The 18,255-nt window shown below is 43.3% G+C and overlaps 1 protein-coding gene across 3 annotated transcripts in view; it reads right to left on the bottom strand.

Annotated features, from left to right (window-relative positions):
* The window catches only part of STAB2 (stabilin 2), a 166,693-nt gene that overhangs the window by 103,476 nt on the left and 44,962 nt on the right, over positions 1 to 18,255 (bottom strand). For all 3 annotated transcript variants that reach the window (XM_045467010.1, XM_045467011.1, XM_045467012.1), the window contains exons 7-15: positions 17,489 to 17,614; positions 16,406 to 16,602; positions 14,666 to 14,799; positions 7,438 to 7,571; positions 5,709 to 5,791; positions 4,345 to 4,494; positions 2,837 to 2,980; positions 2,237 to 2,293; positions 1,958 to 2,083 (exon numbers count right to left, since the gene is read on the bottom strand). In XM_045467010.1, coding sequence (XP_045322966.1) covers positions 1,958 to 2,083; positions 2,237 to 2,293; positions 2,837 to 2,980; positions 4,345 to 4,494; positions 5,709 to 5,791; positions 7,438 to 7,571; positions 14,666 to 14,799; positions 16,406 to 16,602; positions 17,489 to 17,614 — 1,151 coding nt within the window. The remainder of the gene's footprint in view (positions 1 to 1,957; positions 2,084 to 2,236; positions 2,294 to 2,836; positions 2,981 to 4,344; positions 4,495 to 5,708; positions 5,792 to 7,437; positions 7,572 to 14,665; positions 14,800 to 16,405; positions 16,603 to 17,488; positions 17,615 to 18,255) is intronic.

Raw genomic sequence — 18,255 nt, 5'->3', positions numbered from 1 at the left:
ACAGGTTCTGGACCTGAGAAAAGAGCAGAAATGATCATTTTATTCCTCACCTAGGAATTAAAGTAGAAGAACAGTTTGGGCTAAGAAAAAAGAGATTTGAAATTTGTATATTCTTTGTGGGCAGAAAAGTACTGCCTTTGAGAACAAGGAGATTGACAGCCAGAAGCAGTAGTGTCCTGGTAAATCAGTTCTACGGGGGAAAAAAGTAGCCCAGATTTATAGAGTTGGCCAATTTTGTCATGGTAATATTCTCACCATAGGTGAGAATTTCAAGCTACAAGGTTATCTCACTGAACTAAGCTGGGAAGGGGCTCACAATCTACTCTCCAGAGCCAGAGCAAGCCAGCTCCAGCCACAGCTGGAAGGAGTTATGAGGAGAGAGGAAGATAAGAGGTTTCTGAGCAAAATTGTTTGACAGAAAAGCAGGGAGGTTGATTTTTTTTCAATTCTAGTTAAAACATTTTGTTTTAATTTTAAGTGTGGCTGGTTAGGTGTCTGAGAACTCCTTTAATATTATTTTTTTTAAATGGTATCATATAAGAAGCCATGTACTCAGCGAGGCCATATAATCTCAAGATTTTAATAATTTTCTAGGGGAGCCACATTACTTTTTAGCTTTAAAAGTAAGTATGAGTGTGAGCTCCAAAGAGAGCTATAACCATCTTTCTGCAATAGCTACATTTCGGAAAACTTGCATGTGAATAGTATTTTAAAAATAGCATCCTATCTTGAAGACACTGGGAAATCTGACATTTTAAGTGGAAACCTGTAGCGATGTTTTAATATGTTGAACATCTATTTGCAGTGTAAGAGATTACCTTCTGATTTACCTCCTCAATCCACATATTTTTAATCCAAAGTTTTCTGAAAGCAAAATATCCTTGTAGATACCTGAAAGTATTCTAGAAAGGTATGTATCCATGTACATCTCTAAACTATACATGCAATGAGTTTGAGGTTTCAAAAACCAATGTAGCCCAGGTCACCTGGGTTAGAAAGTTGGTTCTTCCCCAGATGTCTATTTTTAGGTCTCATACAGGTGTCATTAAATTGAAATTCTTGGGGTATGATTTGTGAAACTTCCTACTTTAACAAGCCCCATGGGTGATTCCTAAGTCTACTGAAGTTTGGGAATCACTACCCTAAAAGATCCAGACCCCCCATTCTGTATAATGAACTGATCTACATGAGGTCATGGATAGTCTGGCCTCATTTCCAAGATGGTGGCATAATTTCAGGGCACTGGAGGAAAGCTTGTGGCCCTTCCTATAATTCCATCATTTGACATTCTAATGAACAAAATTCCATAATTTGTTACCCCTCCGTTTGGTTTAAGGCTGTTGTTTCTGGGAGAGGAAACACCTGAAATGGTTTTAGTCATTTACATTCTTGTGTGAAGGAGTAAAAAAAAAAAAAAAATCTGCTTTCTGGAGGAAAATGTGAAAGAGTTGAAGGATTATGGTATATAAGGAGAGGGTTATTGTGAAGAGAGATGGAAGCAATGGAAGGGAATGAATGGAGCATCTAAAAATAACATTTATTCCTTTCAAATTTAGCCTACACCTGGTCCAGAATGGCCTGGTTTAGAATTCATTTTCTAGGTGGTTTTAGAGTTGGAGGGAACTTAAAATCTTGATTTTGCTAGTGAGAAATATTTGAAGACCCAGGAAAAATCAAAGCAATCATTTAGATCTGGGGTTGCAGATAGATTTTATTTCCTGTGCTCAGTCTAACTGACTGGTAATAGCTACTTGGAACTCTGACCAGGAGATTGGAGCCACAACCATAGTTCCAGAGAACTGTGATTGATTAATGATTTCTGCCTTGGTTGAGGGAGGGTAGGTGGTGATACATATGTTATTTATTGGACATCCCTAGTTTAGGAAAAAATCTGTATGGGTGCAGACTGAGGCAGTAATGCTGACATGATGCCGTCAGAGTAAGTAGGATACCATACCTCTGGAGAAAGGAGGTAATCAAGAGTGCCATCCTTCATATTAACTAATGCTTCATTACTTGGAACAAAAATGGTGTATGGTCCACCAGCCCCGTCTTCATCTAAAGCATGTCCCACGTTGGTTTCCTGCATTTGAAAAATGAAATTTTATATCTACAACCTATCTCTGACAAATACTTGAAGTAATTCCTCAGCACATATTTATAATTGACACCCTTGCTCATTATACAAAAGACAAGACATAAAACCATTTTCCAGAAATTCATGAAAAGTACATACCTCTAGCAAAGATCTGAACTTGCTGTATCTTGGTTGTAACATTGTCATTATGGTTTTCTAAAAATCACGAGAAGAAATAAGGTGGTTTAAGAAATAGATGTCCCAACATTAAAAGGTTCATGACAGAATTTATGTGTGAATGTGGATGGAAAAGAACCCGGTCAACTGCAACACATATAGAATGTTTCCTGTTGTTATTGAATTAGTGGTTCAAATGTGCATGTTCGGAAATAGACTTTGGCCATCATCAAATGAGTCAAAAGGAATAAATTTTTATTGCGGTGAGGACTGCCCTCCTCCACAAAGCATGAGGGATAACTTTTCATGACAACTGGTCACTGGACAGAATCATCATATGTGGCCATAAAAGAGGTCACAAAATTGAGATCTTGCCTGTCTTTATTGTAGGCTTTTCTTTCTGTTGGCAGAGGTACCCAGAATTCTACTGAAAACAGAAACGATCCCATTTTCCCCATGGCTGGGGTCCTAGCACACACAAAGGACAAGCACATAGTGTGCATTTTCTTCTTCAGTATGACTCTCCAGGGAACAAAGAAAGATGGCTTTGGACTGACCTAACTTTTACCTGAAATGCCTCACCTCAGTGTTGCTCTCAAATGTGGGTGCCATCTTGTCCATGGCTCTGTCGAGGATGTGCAGGAGCCCATTGGAAGCAACTATGTTCCCTTGTATAATTTTTGCCTTCTTTTTGCCTCCATAGAGTTTAAGCTTTATTTGATTGTCCTAAAACACCAAGAAAAATAAAATTAAGCTGGTATCCTTGAAGGAGTACTGGATTAGAAGTCTTAAGTCCTTGGGTCTGGCCATTTGTGGGTTATATGAGCGTGGGTAAGTCACTTAACCCAAAATGGGAAAGATGGCATTTGCTTGCTTGATTTGACTAGTCTTTTGTTAAGATCAGATGAGATGTGTGAAATCATTGATGACTACCAGTGATTTCTAAATGTGAAGAAGCAATTATAAGTCTCCCCCAATAGACCACAAGGTCAAAAAGGGCAAAACAATTCAATTTATTGTAAATTTATCACCTACTTTAGAGTGTTGTACACACAAGGCACACAATAAAATTTTTTTTGCTGCATAAATGACTAAAGCTAATTCCTTCTTCCTTTATGTGGCTTACAAGCTATAGGAAAGAAATATGAGTGAATAAATGAAGGAATGAGTGAGTGAATGAATGAATGAATGAGTGAAAGAATGTCCTTGTGAGAAAAGAAGTAAAATTTTCATCCATCTATCTAGGTTTCTATCTATCCATCCATCCATCCATCCATCCACCCATCCATCTATCCTCACACACACAGTACAACACACTGCTTAATGATTTAGGTCTTGGAGTCAAGGAGACCTGCATTTGAATCCTGGCTCTGGCCCTTACTTGCGACCTCTCAGTTTTCCCACTTGAAAAATCTCCTTTACGGGGTTGTTGCAAGTCTTATAGAACATAAATAAAGGTTCACCTCAGTACTTTGTATAGAGTAACTGCTCAATAATCTATCAGCTATTGGTAGTTGGTGAAATGCAACGATATAGGCCATAACCCACACACGTACATTCTAGTAATCAAGTGCCTTCCTGCTCAGTAAAGTCACAGAAAGAGTTATTTGTGAGGGGGGGGGGGAAGGGTAGTTTTACTCAAACAATGGAACAGACCTAATGGCCTTAGGAGAGATGCAATGTTAGGTTTGCAGAGGAAAGATAAACTCCAGCAACCTAAAGCAAATATAGTCTATTTCCTTCTGTAAGAGGGAAACTGATCTGGCTTTGGGCCGGTGCTTCCAGGAAACAGGTTTATTATAAAGCTTCTCTTTCCCCCTGGCATCTGAACGATGTTCTCTTGACAATGAATTCAGACCAGAGCAAAATCCCACACTTTATAACCCTCTTTTCACAACAGTCCCCTCCTGCCTGGTCCTTCCTGGGGTTGTTCTTCACTTCTTTCCTCATAGGGAAGTGCTTTGACAAACAAGGGAGAAGGAAAGAAGTTCTTCATAAACTTTGCAAGCCCAACCACAGACAGAGATGGCTGTGGGCACTGGTTCAGCAGATGCTTTTGTTCTGGGAGTGAAAATCAGAGAGCCCCTTACCTTATCATCATTGAAGATTTCTCCTGACTTTCCAGTCAAGGTATAGAAGGTGTCTGTGTTATTCATACTCTCAGTGTTCATCTGCCCAGCAATTACATGGAGTTTCACAAAGTACTGAGCAGACTCTTTATCCATCAAGAGCTCTTTTACCTGAGGAGAGAGAGCCACTTCTTTCAGTCTCCACTGTTGTTTGGAGGAGAAAATGAGGTTGTGAGGCAGGCATTGGCCAATCAAAGACATCAATGCCAGGGCTCCCTAACTTGGGCTTGGGCTCTTTCAGATACAGGTGACTTTGGGGGGAGCACAATCTGGAGAGTGGGAGGCTATGCTCAATGTCCTCTTAAACCACCAGGAGCGAGGAAGGTGCAGGCACCCAGGGAATCATCTTGAGCCCGGGGAGCATATGGAAATGAAACAAGAAATCGCATGAAAAGAAAGTGCAGACTAGACCCATGGAGTTTTTGAACAGTAAGTTTAGGGTTTTTGCAATCCACCGGACCGAGTCGACATTTTGTCAATATTATATATCATCAGCAATCAATCAACAGATGCTTTTTGTTAACTGTGTAAATACAACCTATATGTTAAACAAGAGACCACATGCAAAGTGCATAGTGCAGAGACATTCAATATTTGTGAGTTCTCCTCCCCAGTAGGAGAGATGTGAGGGTACTTCTGAAGTTAAATTGTTGATTCATCTCAGATTGTCCAACGGTGGTGACAGATTAGGGTGAGACGTTCTGGAACTTCCTGTGTTTTTATTCCATGCAGCAACAATTATTGTGACAAAATATCGTGGATGAAGATAAACCACTTGTATGCAAATCAATATGTCCATTATCTCCATCAATCTGAATGTAACAATTTCATTGACACCCTCATGATAGGACACCTCCACCAGGCGCTATGAGCTTCATTCCCACTGCATGACATCACCTCAAACAACAGCTGTTCACATGGAACACCACAGTTTTCTCTTAGTTTCCTCTACCACTGTTATCATTTATGATGATTATAAGAAACAAATATGTAGCTAATATATTAGGTTAATTCTTGCAGGAAGTAAGCAGTTTTGCATTATGTAAATCCTATTTTTCACATGACTATAGTTAAGATCCCTCAGTCATTAATTACCCTTGAAGGGGTCATGTTTGGAAGGGGGCATCCTTGGGTCCTCTAGGGAGCCAGTAATGGTCTCGCTGGATGTACAAGTACATTCACTTTGTGACAACTCAATGAGCTGTGTGTTTACAATCTGTATACTTTCTGTAAATAGTTCCCCATTTTAGTCTCTCAAAATCATCATCTTTATCATCAGTAGGTTTCATTTAATAGAGGTTTCCCACTTTATTGTAAATACTTACACTGAATCCTCTTAGTCCCTTGTCTGTGGGCAACAGCACAGTGAATGGTCCCAGGTTACTTAGTGGCCAGGCATAGGCTTTGTCTTAGGAATAGAAGTTCATAAAGAAAGAAAACACCAAATGAATCAGTGGCACATGAAGAGTAAAATCAAGCAATGGCCCTTGGGATCCATTTAGGCCCTTTGAATCAAGATCTTCTCTGTTCTCATTGGCGTGAGTAGGCCTTGGTAAACTAGGAAGCTCTCTAAGAAAGAATGGCATCATAATGCCATGGCCCCCAAAGCTTCTGCATAATTGTGTGGCATGTCCTGCAGCCACAGCCTTGGCTTCAAGGAGACCCTGGAATGAGACCTTCTACGAGGGTCATGTGACAAAATCCTCAGCCAATCCCAGCAGGTCACTGTCCCTGCACCGGACTCTCTGAGCAGTTGTCATCCCAGTGAGCAAAGACACAGCCCTGTTCCATACAAGGCCAGCTCAGAAGAGCCTCATGCTTGGCTTAATATTCTACTGTTACCATCTTGAAATGTTTAATAATTTTTGAAGAAGAAGTTCTTGTCATTACGCATGGTGTCCTACAAGTTATGTAGCTGGTCCTGTTTCTATCCCCCTGGAGAAGCTGGGACATCAGGGTGGGCTCTGGGCTTTCACACAGCAGGCAAGGTTGACCAGCACTACATAAATGGGTAGAAGGTCAACAGGACTTTGTCCAGGGAAATGTTCGAGAGCACAGCCTGCAGAGAACACTGTCACCCTGTCTGCTGTCACTGGATAGTCTGAGTTCTTAGAGGAAGGCTGTAAGAAGCCTGAGGCATGCCACAAATGTTTGTCCCCTGTAGGATGCCCTGGAAAGAGAAGGGCATTTGTGCAGGATATATGTTAAGATTTATGCCAACAATGTGGCCTTGACCCATTCTCCGTTTGTGCTCTTTCTGGGAAATCATTTTTTGGTGACTGGTAAATTTTAGATTTTGCTATTTTGGAACTTCTGTCGATTGGTCAAGTCTGTGTTTTATTTTCTGTTGATTGGCCAAACTTGTGTTTTATTGAAAGACTTGTCCAAGGCTGCAATCAGCTGTATTATTTCATTCTCAAGGGGGTGTGGGGTAATGACCCCTGAAGTGCATTTGGAAATGATGAGGGCGTTTTAGATTGTCACCCTGCCTGGGGGACTGGGAAAGGACATGTCACTACAGACAACTAGTCCTTGGGGGAGGGGGGAGGGCAAAAATCCTAAACATCCAGCCAGGTGTGAGATGATCACACCAACCAAAACTATTCTCAAAAGTCAAATGGCACCCATTGCAGAACATGGATACAGCCTCAGGTTTTAGTCACTCTCTTTTCCCAGTATCACCTGCCAACCTTGCTTCACACCTGGAGGACCCATAAGGTCAAGGGAAAGAGGACAGTCTCCATCCTCACATCAGTAGCTGCCCTGTCTCGTTGTTGCAGATCAGTTAATCTGTGGTGACTCCAGGACCCCGTCCTCAGGACTCTGCCTACGAACTGCTGCTTGACAGGACCTCTTGGCACTAACTCCTTGTCTCCTGGAAAAGGCTGCCTGCCCTTTCCCTTTCCCCTGCAAGATGCCTCCCTAGGAGGGCCAATTCCAATAGATAAACCTTGCCTCTCCTGCCCACCCCTTTCTGAATGATTGTGTCTTGGAGGTGTCTTGCCTGAAAGAAGGTTGCCCTTTACGTGGAAACCTGTACCCATAGCTGCATACCCAGGAGCGAGATGAAAGAGGTCAGCCTTCCTTGCCATTTTCCTCTGGGTTCAGTGTTTAATTCTCTGAGTCGCTCCATGATGTTTCCATAACACGTCGAGCCGTCACCCACGTAACCTTTCCGGCAAGTGCATCTACAGGGAGGGTGAAAACACATTCTCAGGGTCTTAGCGTGTTGAGATCCTACAGTCCAACTCCCTCATTTTGCAGATGGGGAAAACGGTGCCCAGAAGAAGAGGGTCAAGACCAGGAGAGGAGAGGCACAGATAGAGGTGAGCATTCCTGTGGCAATACCTGACATATAGTAGGTCCACAAGAAATGGATATTTAATAAATTTTGCATACCTATAAACACTGGATATCTTTGTACGCTCTTCGTCTCAGTATTTTTCAAAGTGTGGTCAAGAGACCATGTACATCGGCATCACTTGGAGTGCTTATTATAAATGCAGATTCTAGATTCTACAGAACCACTGAGGCAGAATAGACTACTGAAGTCAGCCCCACGTCAAGATGTAGAGCTACTGATCTGCTTAGTAGATCTTCCCCTTACCCTGTCTTCCTAGTTGAGATGTCTGCTCAAATGACCCTTCCTCATAGGAAACTTCTGCTATTGGCCACCTCTCCCCACACCCTCAACAGTAGATCAGGACCCTACCCGCCTTAGTGTGTGCTCTCATGGGACCATGTAGCCCTTCTCTGTAGCAGCGATCCCAGCTGTAATTTCATCCTAACCTGTGCAGTTATTTGATTTGTATCTGCTTTTGCATCTACACTGAGAACAGGGAAAAGGCAAGGGTCGTGTGCATATTTATGTCCTATTTTAACGTCAGGATCTAGGTCAGGGTTTGGTTCAGAACAGGTACATAATTAACAGCTGAACGATAAGTAGCAATTGAATTGCAATGAATATATAAACAATGAAGTTTGCAGAAATTTTATACAATAGTTTAGTTTCATAAAAGACAAATACAGTTAAGGATGAAGTTTAAAGGCGCACTGGCAGTATTGTGCTGGTAAGTGTTTAATAGCCAGCTGTCAGAGGGAGCTGGGGCAGGGCCCCTGCTTTTCAGGATTTGCCAATTTCCACAGGTCCTACTCCCACCGTGGCCAATCTCAAACTGCCAGCATGAGGAAAACCAGCTTGCAAAATCCTGAAACTTCAACCATCAGCTTTTGTGCCTCAGTAAACCCTGGCTCTGGCACACCACTGCTACCTAGCAAAGATTAGTTGACAGCTGGCTAAATCTGGCAAGGTGCTTAGGAAGGCAACATTCAACAGGATCTTGGGATAAGTGAAGAACCAAACACGAGGTCAGGGAGCGGCACTGCAGAGATGAGAGCTGCAGGGAGGCTGCGGTCATCCATACCGCAGACATGACTCATAAAGAGGAGAGGCTTCCAAAGGACAGTTAAACACTCGAGTTCAGTTGTGTTTCCAAATATGGTCCCATGGCAAATAGGCATATTTTCAACAGGTTGGCGGAACTAACATTTCAGAGTTTTATGTTCCCTGCTTGGATTGCTGCGGTGACTTCCTAACTGGTCTTCCTGCTCTTAATTTCCCTCCCCTCAAAGCTACCCTCTGGTCTCTCCAAAAGGGAAATCTGGAAAACCTTCATTCTTAAAACTCTCATGGACTCCATCTATCTACAGAAGAAGGTCTAAGTACTTAGCACGGCATGCAAAGACCCCCAAAGGGGGATCTTGCTTATGTCTCCCTCTTGCTGTGCATTGCAAATTCTGGCAATACTAAATTGCTTTCTTTTTTAATGCTCTCCTCATGGCTCAAGTGTGACCTGCTCTAAGGGGTCTTACCTGGCCTCCTTACTCTCCCCGACAGGAGCAGTCTGTTGGTCCCTCCTCTAGCACAACCCTCCCCACCAAAATGAGCTCCTGAGATATTGTCTCCTCTGCTGGATGAGAAGCTCTCTTAGAATCTGCATCCCACTCATGCCTCATGATATTCCAGCACTTGGGACAATGTCTAATTGTTGAACTGATTATTTACCAAGTACCTACTTAACTCTAGGAACCTGGCTGGGGAGGAGGGCTACAAAGATGATGATAACAGATATCTTGTCCTTTTAGTGTCTCATTGCTGAAGACGGGCCTGGAAACAATTTTTAGCAACAATGTTAAAGCCACTTAGCCACCTACAGTGTCAGCTTCCTCCTCCATGAGATGAGTTTACTAATACCTTTAGGATTGTTGATGGAAGAGATAATGCATGGAGAGTAGCTAGCACAGTGACAGACACACAGGAAAAGCTCACTACTTGATAGATGATGATCCATGATGATGATGATGATGATGATGATGATGATGATAGTGATAAAGATAGTGTCAATAACACCACCAGTCCTGTTGGGGAGCCAGGATATAGCAGGACAAATCCACAAACACACAGCTGACGTTCCAGAGAAATGCCACAACGAAAGATTGAATAGGATGCTATGGGACACGGAGGAGGAAGTGACTAATTGTGCCTGGAGAAATATGGGACAGGTTCTAGGAGAAAGTACCATTTAAGATATTTCTAGAATACATCTGAGTTTCCCGGCTGCATGGAAGATTGGCAGATATTTACTGACTGAGCCTTTGGGATTTTTACAGAGCAGTATTCTCCCGCTTCCCCTACTCCTTGCCCCAGCCCTGGGGACATTTGGGAATGTCTGGGGATATATTCACAACCAGGTGAAGGTGTTGCTGGCATCTAGTGGGTAGAGGCCAGGGGTGCCGCTAAACACCTTACAACACACAGGACAGCCCCCACAACAAAGTGTTCTCCAGCCCCCAAATATCAAGTGCTGAGCCTGAGAAACCTTGTTATAAGGAGTCACTAAGGTAGATCTAACCATGAAACAATAGTCTACTAAGAGTTTCCTGCTCAAGCATCCACTTCCTCTTAAGCACTGTGCAACAAGACAGTGAATTTGAGAAGCACACGGGGAGATTGGTAATTCTTAGGAGTGATACAATAGTCCTTGTTCGAAATCACATAAATTTCATTTGAAGGCAGCCAATAATAGCAAGACAATGAACTTACAAACTGCTAAGTATGTTTCTCTCTGAAAGTTCTCTAAGTTGTTTATGAGGCCAATGGTCTGTTTTGTGTAAAGTGACTTGACTTGTCTTGCCTAAGGATGGCAGGAGAATCGTAATTTAATGGTCACAGTGCTGAACGGAATGCATGAGATATAAATACTTTTTATTGTTGTTTAAAATCTTGGTCCAGAGTCTGAGATTTTAGGAGACAGTTTTCTGACTTAGATGTTCTCAGTTGGCTGTGGCACATTCACATCAGGGGCCTCTTTTGTAAATTGCTTCTTTGTTAGGAGTAAAGGTCTCTTGCTGTCTTATGGCTCTAAAAACACCCAGAAGAGAGGCGCCTGGGTGACTCAGTCGGTTGAGTGTCCGACTTCGGCTCAGGTCACGATCTCACGGTTCGTGCGTTCGAGCCTCGCGTATGGCTCTGTGCTGACAGCTCAGAGCCTAGAACCTGCTTCTGATTCTGTCTCCATCTCTCTGCCCCATTCCTGTTCATGCTCTGTCTGAGTATAAATAAACATTAAAAAAAGTTAAAAAAAAAAAAAACACCCATAAGATATTGGCATTTTATATGTGATGGGATGGAATTAACTGCATAGAGTGCTGGATGAGACTCAGTGAAATTATAGGGTGTCCCAAAAGGCTTCCTTCCTTCCTTCACTTCTTCACTTCATTCCTTCATTTATTCCTCCAAACTGTCCCTCATGTCATTGTTTTAATCAGTGACCGAAGTTGTTGCAATAAAGATGAGTAAGACATGGATTCCCAGGGACTTACATTCTAATTGGAAGAGAGATCAGTAATCCTAACAGCTAACCTCTATTGATAGCTGCTTTCCCAGTTCCCTTTGTAGGGGCTTTACTACGGTGTCTTATTTATTTATTTATTTATTTATTATTTAAAAAAAATTTTTTTTAACATTTATTTATTTTTGAGACAGAGAGAGACAGAGCATGAACGGGGGAGGGTCAGAGAGAGAGGGAGACACAGAATCTGAAGCAGGCTCCAGGCTCTGAGCCGTCAGCACAGAGCCCGACGTGGGGCTCAAACTCTCGGACCGTGAGATCATGACCTGAGCTGAAGTCGGACGCTCAACCGACTGAGCCACCCAGGCACCCCTATGGTGTCTTATTTAATACAACCATCCTACGAGGTGGGTTCTGTTAATAGCGCCGTTATAGATGGATGAGGGAGCATAGGGACAGAGGTTAAGAATCTCACTCAAGATCACACAGCCTGTAGGTGGCAGTATTTGTGCACATCACTTCTGTGCTATGCACTCCTCACAGTTCAGGGTGATCAGTGTTATAACAGAAGCATTCCGAGCCGCTCTGGGAGGCCGCTCTGGGAGCCCAGGGTGAGCTGAATGGACTGGGAGTCCAGGAGAGACATCCTAGAGGTGAAGACACTTGAGCTGAACAGTGAAGGATCAGTGCATTAGCTTGACTCAGAGGAGGTGCGGAGGGAACTATGTCTAAGCGGGGTGGGGGGGAAGCATCTGCAAGTGTGTGGAGCTGGGAATATCTTGGCTTGTTTAAAGAACAGTAGTTGGGGGGCCCCCGGGTGGTAGTTGGGGGGGGCCCGGGTGGTTCAGTCGGTTAAGTGTCCGACTTCGGCTCAGGTCATGATCTCACATTTCTTGAGTTCGAGCCCTGCATTGGGCTCCCTGCTGCCAGCACAGAGCCTGCTTTGGATCCTCTGTCATCCCCCCCGCCCTTCTCCCACTTACACTCTCTCTCTCAAAAGTAAACAAACCTTAGAAGAAAAGAACAGTAGTTGGGTGGGACGGGAGCCAAGGGGGTGTTCATGAGAGCGGTGGAAACAAAGTTGCTCATCCACACCTTCCATAAACAATCAGCCTCCGCCATACCCAGGGGAGAAGGATACCCGGAAGAGCTTGTGCAGGTCCTGGAGGCTGGTTTGGAGACATTCAGGCAGAGAATTATGGGGTTCTGGATATCTGAGCATGGTCTATAACGGGGGCTCAGGCTCTGGGGGAGCAGGTCCCCTTAGTCCTTTAGTCCCTTGCCCTGGTGCTAGTGGAGGACCTGAATGGAGCCCTCTAAAATGTAGTGCCCAGGGCAGGGCAGGAAGATGCTTGTTCTTAGTAATAATCCACATGGAGCTTCAACTTTAAAAGGATGCTTATATGCATCAACTCCACTCTTTCCAGGGAGATATTCTTGTTCTTTAGCGGACCTGTCAGGGAAGAAACTGCAGTTCAGAAAAGTTACGTGACCTGTCCAAGGTCACTCCAGTGGTGAGTGGGACAGCCCACGTTTGAGCCCATTTTTCTTTACTGGGTGGACTTCTGTGACTAACACAGTGTGATTTTGAATATTCTGCATAAACTCCTTGCCATGTTGGGGAGGCATAAACAAACAAATCTTTGTCCATGGTAAACTAAATTGCCTGAACTAAATGAGTGATGGCCCCTTATCTTATCACTGTAACATCTCCAGTCTTTAACTTAGTCCTCTTTCCAGCCTTTCCAGACAGTCCGTTTTCTGGTCGGGGCGATGATCAACGAGGTTTGTGAGGGACACACTTACTCTTAAAATCCACTGACAGCCCCAACTGACATTCTAAACACAAGCTTTAATGCCACTTATAAAGGAGAGAAAGCATTTAAAGTATTCTTCTCAGACTTTCTGAGAGGATGGTAAGAGGCACGTAAGTGATACACACACGAGTGTTGGGTGCACACGTGTCTACACGCATGACTGTGGCATGTTGGTGTTGCACTCACATGTGTGATTTCTACATGCCATGTTCTGCTCAGAGATTGATGAAAGTATTCTCATTTAATCCTGCTCACAGGCCTGGTAGGAGGTACAATTCTCCTCCTCTTATGACAGAGGAAACATCATTCAGAGAGGGTAAGGCAAATGGCAGAGCTGAGACTTGAACCCAGGTGTTCTGATATCAAGCTCTCTTGACTTTACCCATAGTGATTACAGACTTACTTATCTGCCCAGATAAAACATGAAAATCATAAAACCTATCTGGGCAGACCCACACATTTGAGACCCGACTATAAAAAGAATAAGCTTCAAAGAAGACAGAAAGGGGCTCTGGGAGCACAGAAACTGCTTGATAATTTTATGGTTCAGTGTCGACTATGGTTTTTTTTTAAACTTTTTTTCAGTGTTTATTTTTGAGAGACAGAGAGAGACAGAGTGTGAGCGGGGGAGGGGCAGAGAAAGAGGGAGACACAGAATCCGAAGCAGGCTCCAGGCTCCGAGCTGTCAGCACAGAGCCCGACGTGAGGCTCGAGCTCACAAACCATGAGATCATGACCTGAGCTGAAGTCAGATGCTTAACCGACTGGGCCACCCAGGTGCTCCAAGGTTTTGAGCTTACAGTGACAGTGAGTCCTTCTCCAACGCCGATGACAGTGAGAACAGAAGGTAGAAGCCTCAGTCTGGGAGCAAAACACTGGGATTCTAGCCTCAGTTCACCTACTCATAAAAACATAATAGCTCTATGGTAATTTCTAGAACATTCTGTTATGTAATGTTCGCAACACTGTGAAGTAGACATCACTGTGCTCATTTTGTACATGGAGAAACAAAGACCAGAGAGATGATGCCACTTTCCCAAGGTCATTCCCTGGCGGATACCAGAGCCGAGACTCAAACCCAGCTCCTTCCCTTCCGAATACCGTCTTCTTAACACCATGCAGAGCACCTTTGCCTCAGGAATTTTCACACAAATATTTTTACTCTCGTTAACCCCCTTCTTGTAAAACCTGGAGTCCAGGAAGCACCACTCATGTTATTCACCTTCCCCTGTCTTGTTAGCTACTACCAGCAAGCAATATTTCACGACTGAGGAAACAGGTATATACATTAGAGGTCAAATGCCTGTCATCACAGCAGATGTTTGTTTTCCTAGCAACGGTGGTTTCCTTCTCCCACGCTCTGACCACTTACTACCGAGCTGCCGGGCCAGGTCAGTATTTCAGCGTGCTCTGATGGTCATTATAAAGGAAACGACTGTTGGATGATTCAGTGATTAAAGAAAGATTTATTGAGCCCCGACTAGCTTCTTGCATCGTGCTCTGTGGGGGGTGAGGGTGAATACGAGACCAAGACACATTTCCTGCCCTTCAAGGAAGGCACAGCACTGACTGACCAGCACTTGGAATGATGGTGATGGAACTGAACAGACTTACTTGGTTTGGCCTGGTGCGACGGTAGTGCAGTTAGCATTCCTGTGACAGGGGTTATTGAGTTTACAGACATCGATCACGCTGCACCCCACTCCGGGCACATAATCGCGGTAATGTTTCTTACACTCACAGTGAGACTTCAGAAGACACGGAGAGAAAAACAAAGGGTTCTCGTTAGTCATGGAAGCTGACATCCTTCTTCAATCCATCTGTGTTCTGCCATAAAAGCTAACTTGGGGCAGGTCCAAAGCACAGGCTTAAAAATGTGTCAGAGTATTCAGAATTGGGGATCAGGTTTATGTACCTCACCGGTTGCGAAACGTGTAATTACACCTTGTTTGTAAAGTTTACCTTTTTGGTTTTCTTGTTTCCTAACCCTGGGCCTTTCTGGCTCCATAATTCCCGGTTTTAGATTGTCTACAGGTGAGTAGAGACTGAAGTTCAGATGGGAGATATCATTGCTTTAGAAGAGTGATTTTCAGCCGGGAGTCTCAACCTAAGATACATTGGGCAGTGTCTAGAGATATTTTGATTGTCACAAGAGGAGAGGGGGGCAGTGTCACCAGAGCCCAGGGATGCTGCTAAACATCTTACTATGTACAGGACAGCCCCACAACAAGGAATCCAAAGTGCTAATAATGCCAAAATTGAGGAAACCTTCTCTGGAATAATGGAAATAATGAACGCCCTGTTTCTGTGTGAACACGGGGGGTTTCTAAGACCTGAAAATCTGCCTTGGGGTCCAGTTTTTGGAGACAAAGTTTATTTTTAATCTCACTCCCAAGGTCCTGGGACTTTGGCTCAGAGTGTAATGTGACTTTTCCCCTAAGGGACCGCACTGTGAGGATGGAGGCCCAGCTCCTTGAATTTCTTTCCAAATCTGTCTCAGGAATTGACAGCAGAAATGGCATGTGATGTGCATTTTCCCTGGAAGATGAGATTGGGTGGGTACTCTGCAGGAAACTCCAGGAGCCATGGGGTGACTGGATTGCTAGGGACACATGACTCTTTGGGTCAGATACTGAAGCCTTTCCTCCTACCAGGGCAGCAATATCCTTTTGTGTGGATAGATTTTCTCCCCTGAACTTGATGTGCAGTCATGGACTCAGTGGACACCCACTAAATAGTTGATAGATGGATGAGGTATTAGTGAAAGGGATTTTTCAGCCGAACTCCTCAGCAAAGGTCTCTGGACCTGGCTGGTTTTTAGCGGTCAAGATCATGATGTGAGTTACAGGGGCAGGGTCTCCCCCCAGAACATCCTCAGTGCTGCCTACTGTCTTTCAGTGCTGCCTGACATTTTGTCAGTGCTCATTTCTTTGGGGCACAGTCTTTTGGTTCTAAGAGTCCTCTCTTGCCTCGAAAGATATGAGAGAGAAACGGAGGATTGTAGGTGAAAGTCAATGACATATTCACTCAAGACTTGGTTAACAGTTAATTTGTCAACCGCATTTGAGTATAGATTTTGTCTGTCACCGTCTAGGACCAGGACACAAGAGAATGTAGGGCAGGTAAATTCTCCCTGGGGAGCTGGGAAAGTGTGAGTTCAGAAGACAGACCGGAGAAGGGACACACGGAAGTTCGTCCTGAGCACATGGAGGTGTGCCTGGAGGGGAGGCCCAAACTGAGCATCAAAATGGCAAGCTGGGCCAACCTAGCAGACAAATGACGCCTACGGCACAGTTTTACCTTTGGTGGCTGTCCTACTGTGAGACACCACAGTTCCAAGCATCATGTGCTCACCTGTCCAGGACCGTCATATATGCACACTGTAGACTCTGCAGAGCAGTTTCCATAGTTCGTCTGGCAGGGGTCCACCGGTAAGCACACTCGGCCATCCCCGTGGTAGCCTTCTTGGCACGTGCAACTGTGCCGATTCGGTCCCTCGTACTTGCAAAGAGCGTGAGGATGGCATATTTCTTTTAAACATGGATTGATGGCTTGAGAGGCAATGACAGGACAAGAGCTCATCAAAGTTGCACAGGCAATTCATTGTTTTAAGACAGAGAGAAACAGTTCATCTTACCCCACCTGATGCCCCCTACCTGTTGAACAGATTCATGTATGGGTGTCAGAGATTATAACTAAAAATATTGTATTGATATATTACTATGCCATGTTATGTGTGGATTTAAATATAAAATAGCATGAAAGAAAGCACTAATTCTTGTAGTATTTATATGCACTGGCCCTGTCTAAGCATTTGCCATACATTAACTCAGTTGATTCTTACAACAACTCTCTAAGAGAGGAGCCATTATTATTCTTATTTGATAGATAGGAAAATGGAGGCACAGGCAGGTTAAAGAATTTGTCCAAGGTCATGTAGTTCATAATAAGCAGATCTGGGATTTGAATGCTGGCAGCCTGACTTGAGAGTTCATGTTCAATACATAACACAACCTCTCACAAAGTGAATGAGCATGAAAAGAAAAAGAAAGGAAGAGAGGAAGGAAAGAAGGAAGGAAGGAAAGAAAAAAAGGGAAGGAAGGGAGGGAAGGAAGGAAGGAGGGAAGGAAGGAAGGAAGGATAAAGAAAGAAGAAAGACAGACTGTATTTTATCCTAACATTGATATGGTTGATATAAAACTATGTGTAAGAATCTATTTATGTGCTTCGATAATAGAAGCAGAAATTGCCACTTACTGAAAAGCTACCACAGATGAACATTTTCTCGGTACTTGTTATATATTTCATTTAACTTAACACAGAGAGAAATAGAAGTGTCATTGTGTTAACATTAGAGAGGTTATGAAGTTTTGTTTTTTTCTGTTTAGTAACCTAAACATCTCAATGAATGACTAGCAGGATCTAAATCCTACTCACGTTCACAGTACTGGCCATCGCCTTGGTAATTGGGAAGGCATTTGCATACTAGTTTTGTTTCATCTTGGCTGGAAGGTGAGCATCTGGAATTTTCTGGGCAGAGCAAGTCTGCACATTCAGGGATGGCTGCAAAGGAATATTGTTGAGGTACCTGAATTAGTAGAATAACTGATTCTGAAAAATTCAACCAATGTAATGTTCTTTGTGATTAAAAAGAGTAATTAAAAAAGACTCACTGCGACCATTCAAAAAACCCCAGAATGTAGAAAGTAAAAATGAACTCTTTCTTATTCTCATTCTTCCATTTCATTCCCAAAGTAAACAATATCAACAACCCATATATTATATTCACCTATAAATTTACTTAGATGTTTTTTTAAACAAAATGGAATCCTGTGAAAATATTTAGCAAATTGATTTTTAATTTAACTAAATATTATGGAGCTATTTAAGGATCCACTGTAATCTCTAACAACTGTGTGGTGCTTCATCACATTGGGGGCACAGATGGTTGTCAGAAACTATAAGGAATCTGGTATATTATCCAATATGCAAAGCTATGAAATTGAGCTAATGTAGTTCCATGGATGCTAGTAGAAGCTATGAGATTCCTGGGTCAGAGATGAAGGACAGTTTATTGCTCACATCAAGAGTAATAGCCAGAGTGTTGGCAGTTTTGCATTAGTTCTTCCAAGCCCCAAGTCCCCTGGGACAATGTAGAAAGGGTCATGAAGTGGATTTCATTTCATTACAGGGGAGGAGCCCCA

This window comes from Leopardus geoffroyi, chromosome B4, assembly GCF_018350155.1.
Source record: "Leopardus geoffroyi isolate Oge1 chromosome B4, O.geoffroyi_Oge1_pat1.0, whole genome shotgun sequence".
Lineage (NCBI taxonomy): Eukaryota > Metazoa > Chordata > Mammalia > Carnivora > Felidae > Leopardus > Leopardus geoffroyi.
The sequence above is the reverse complement of the archived record's forward strand: the minus strand, read 5'-3'. Positions and strand labels throughout refer to the sequence as shown.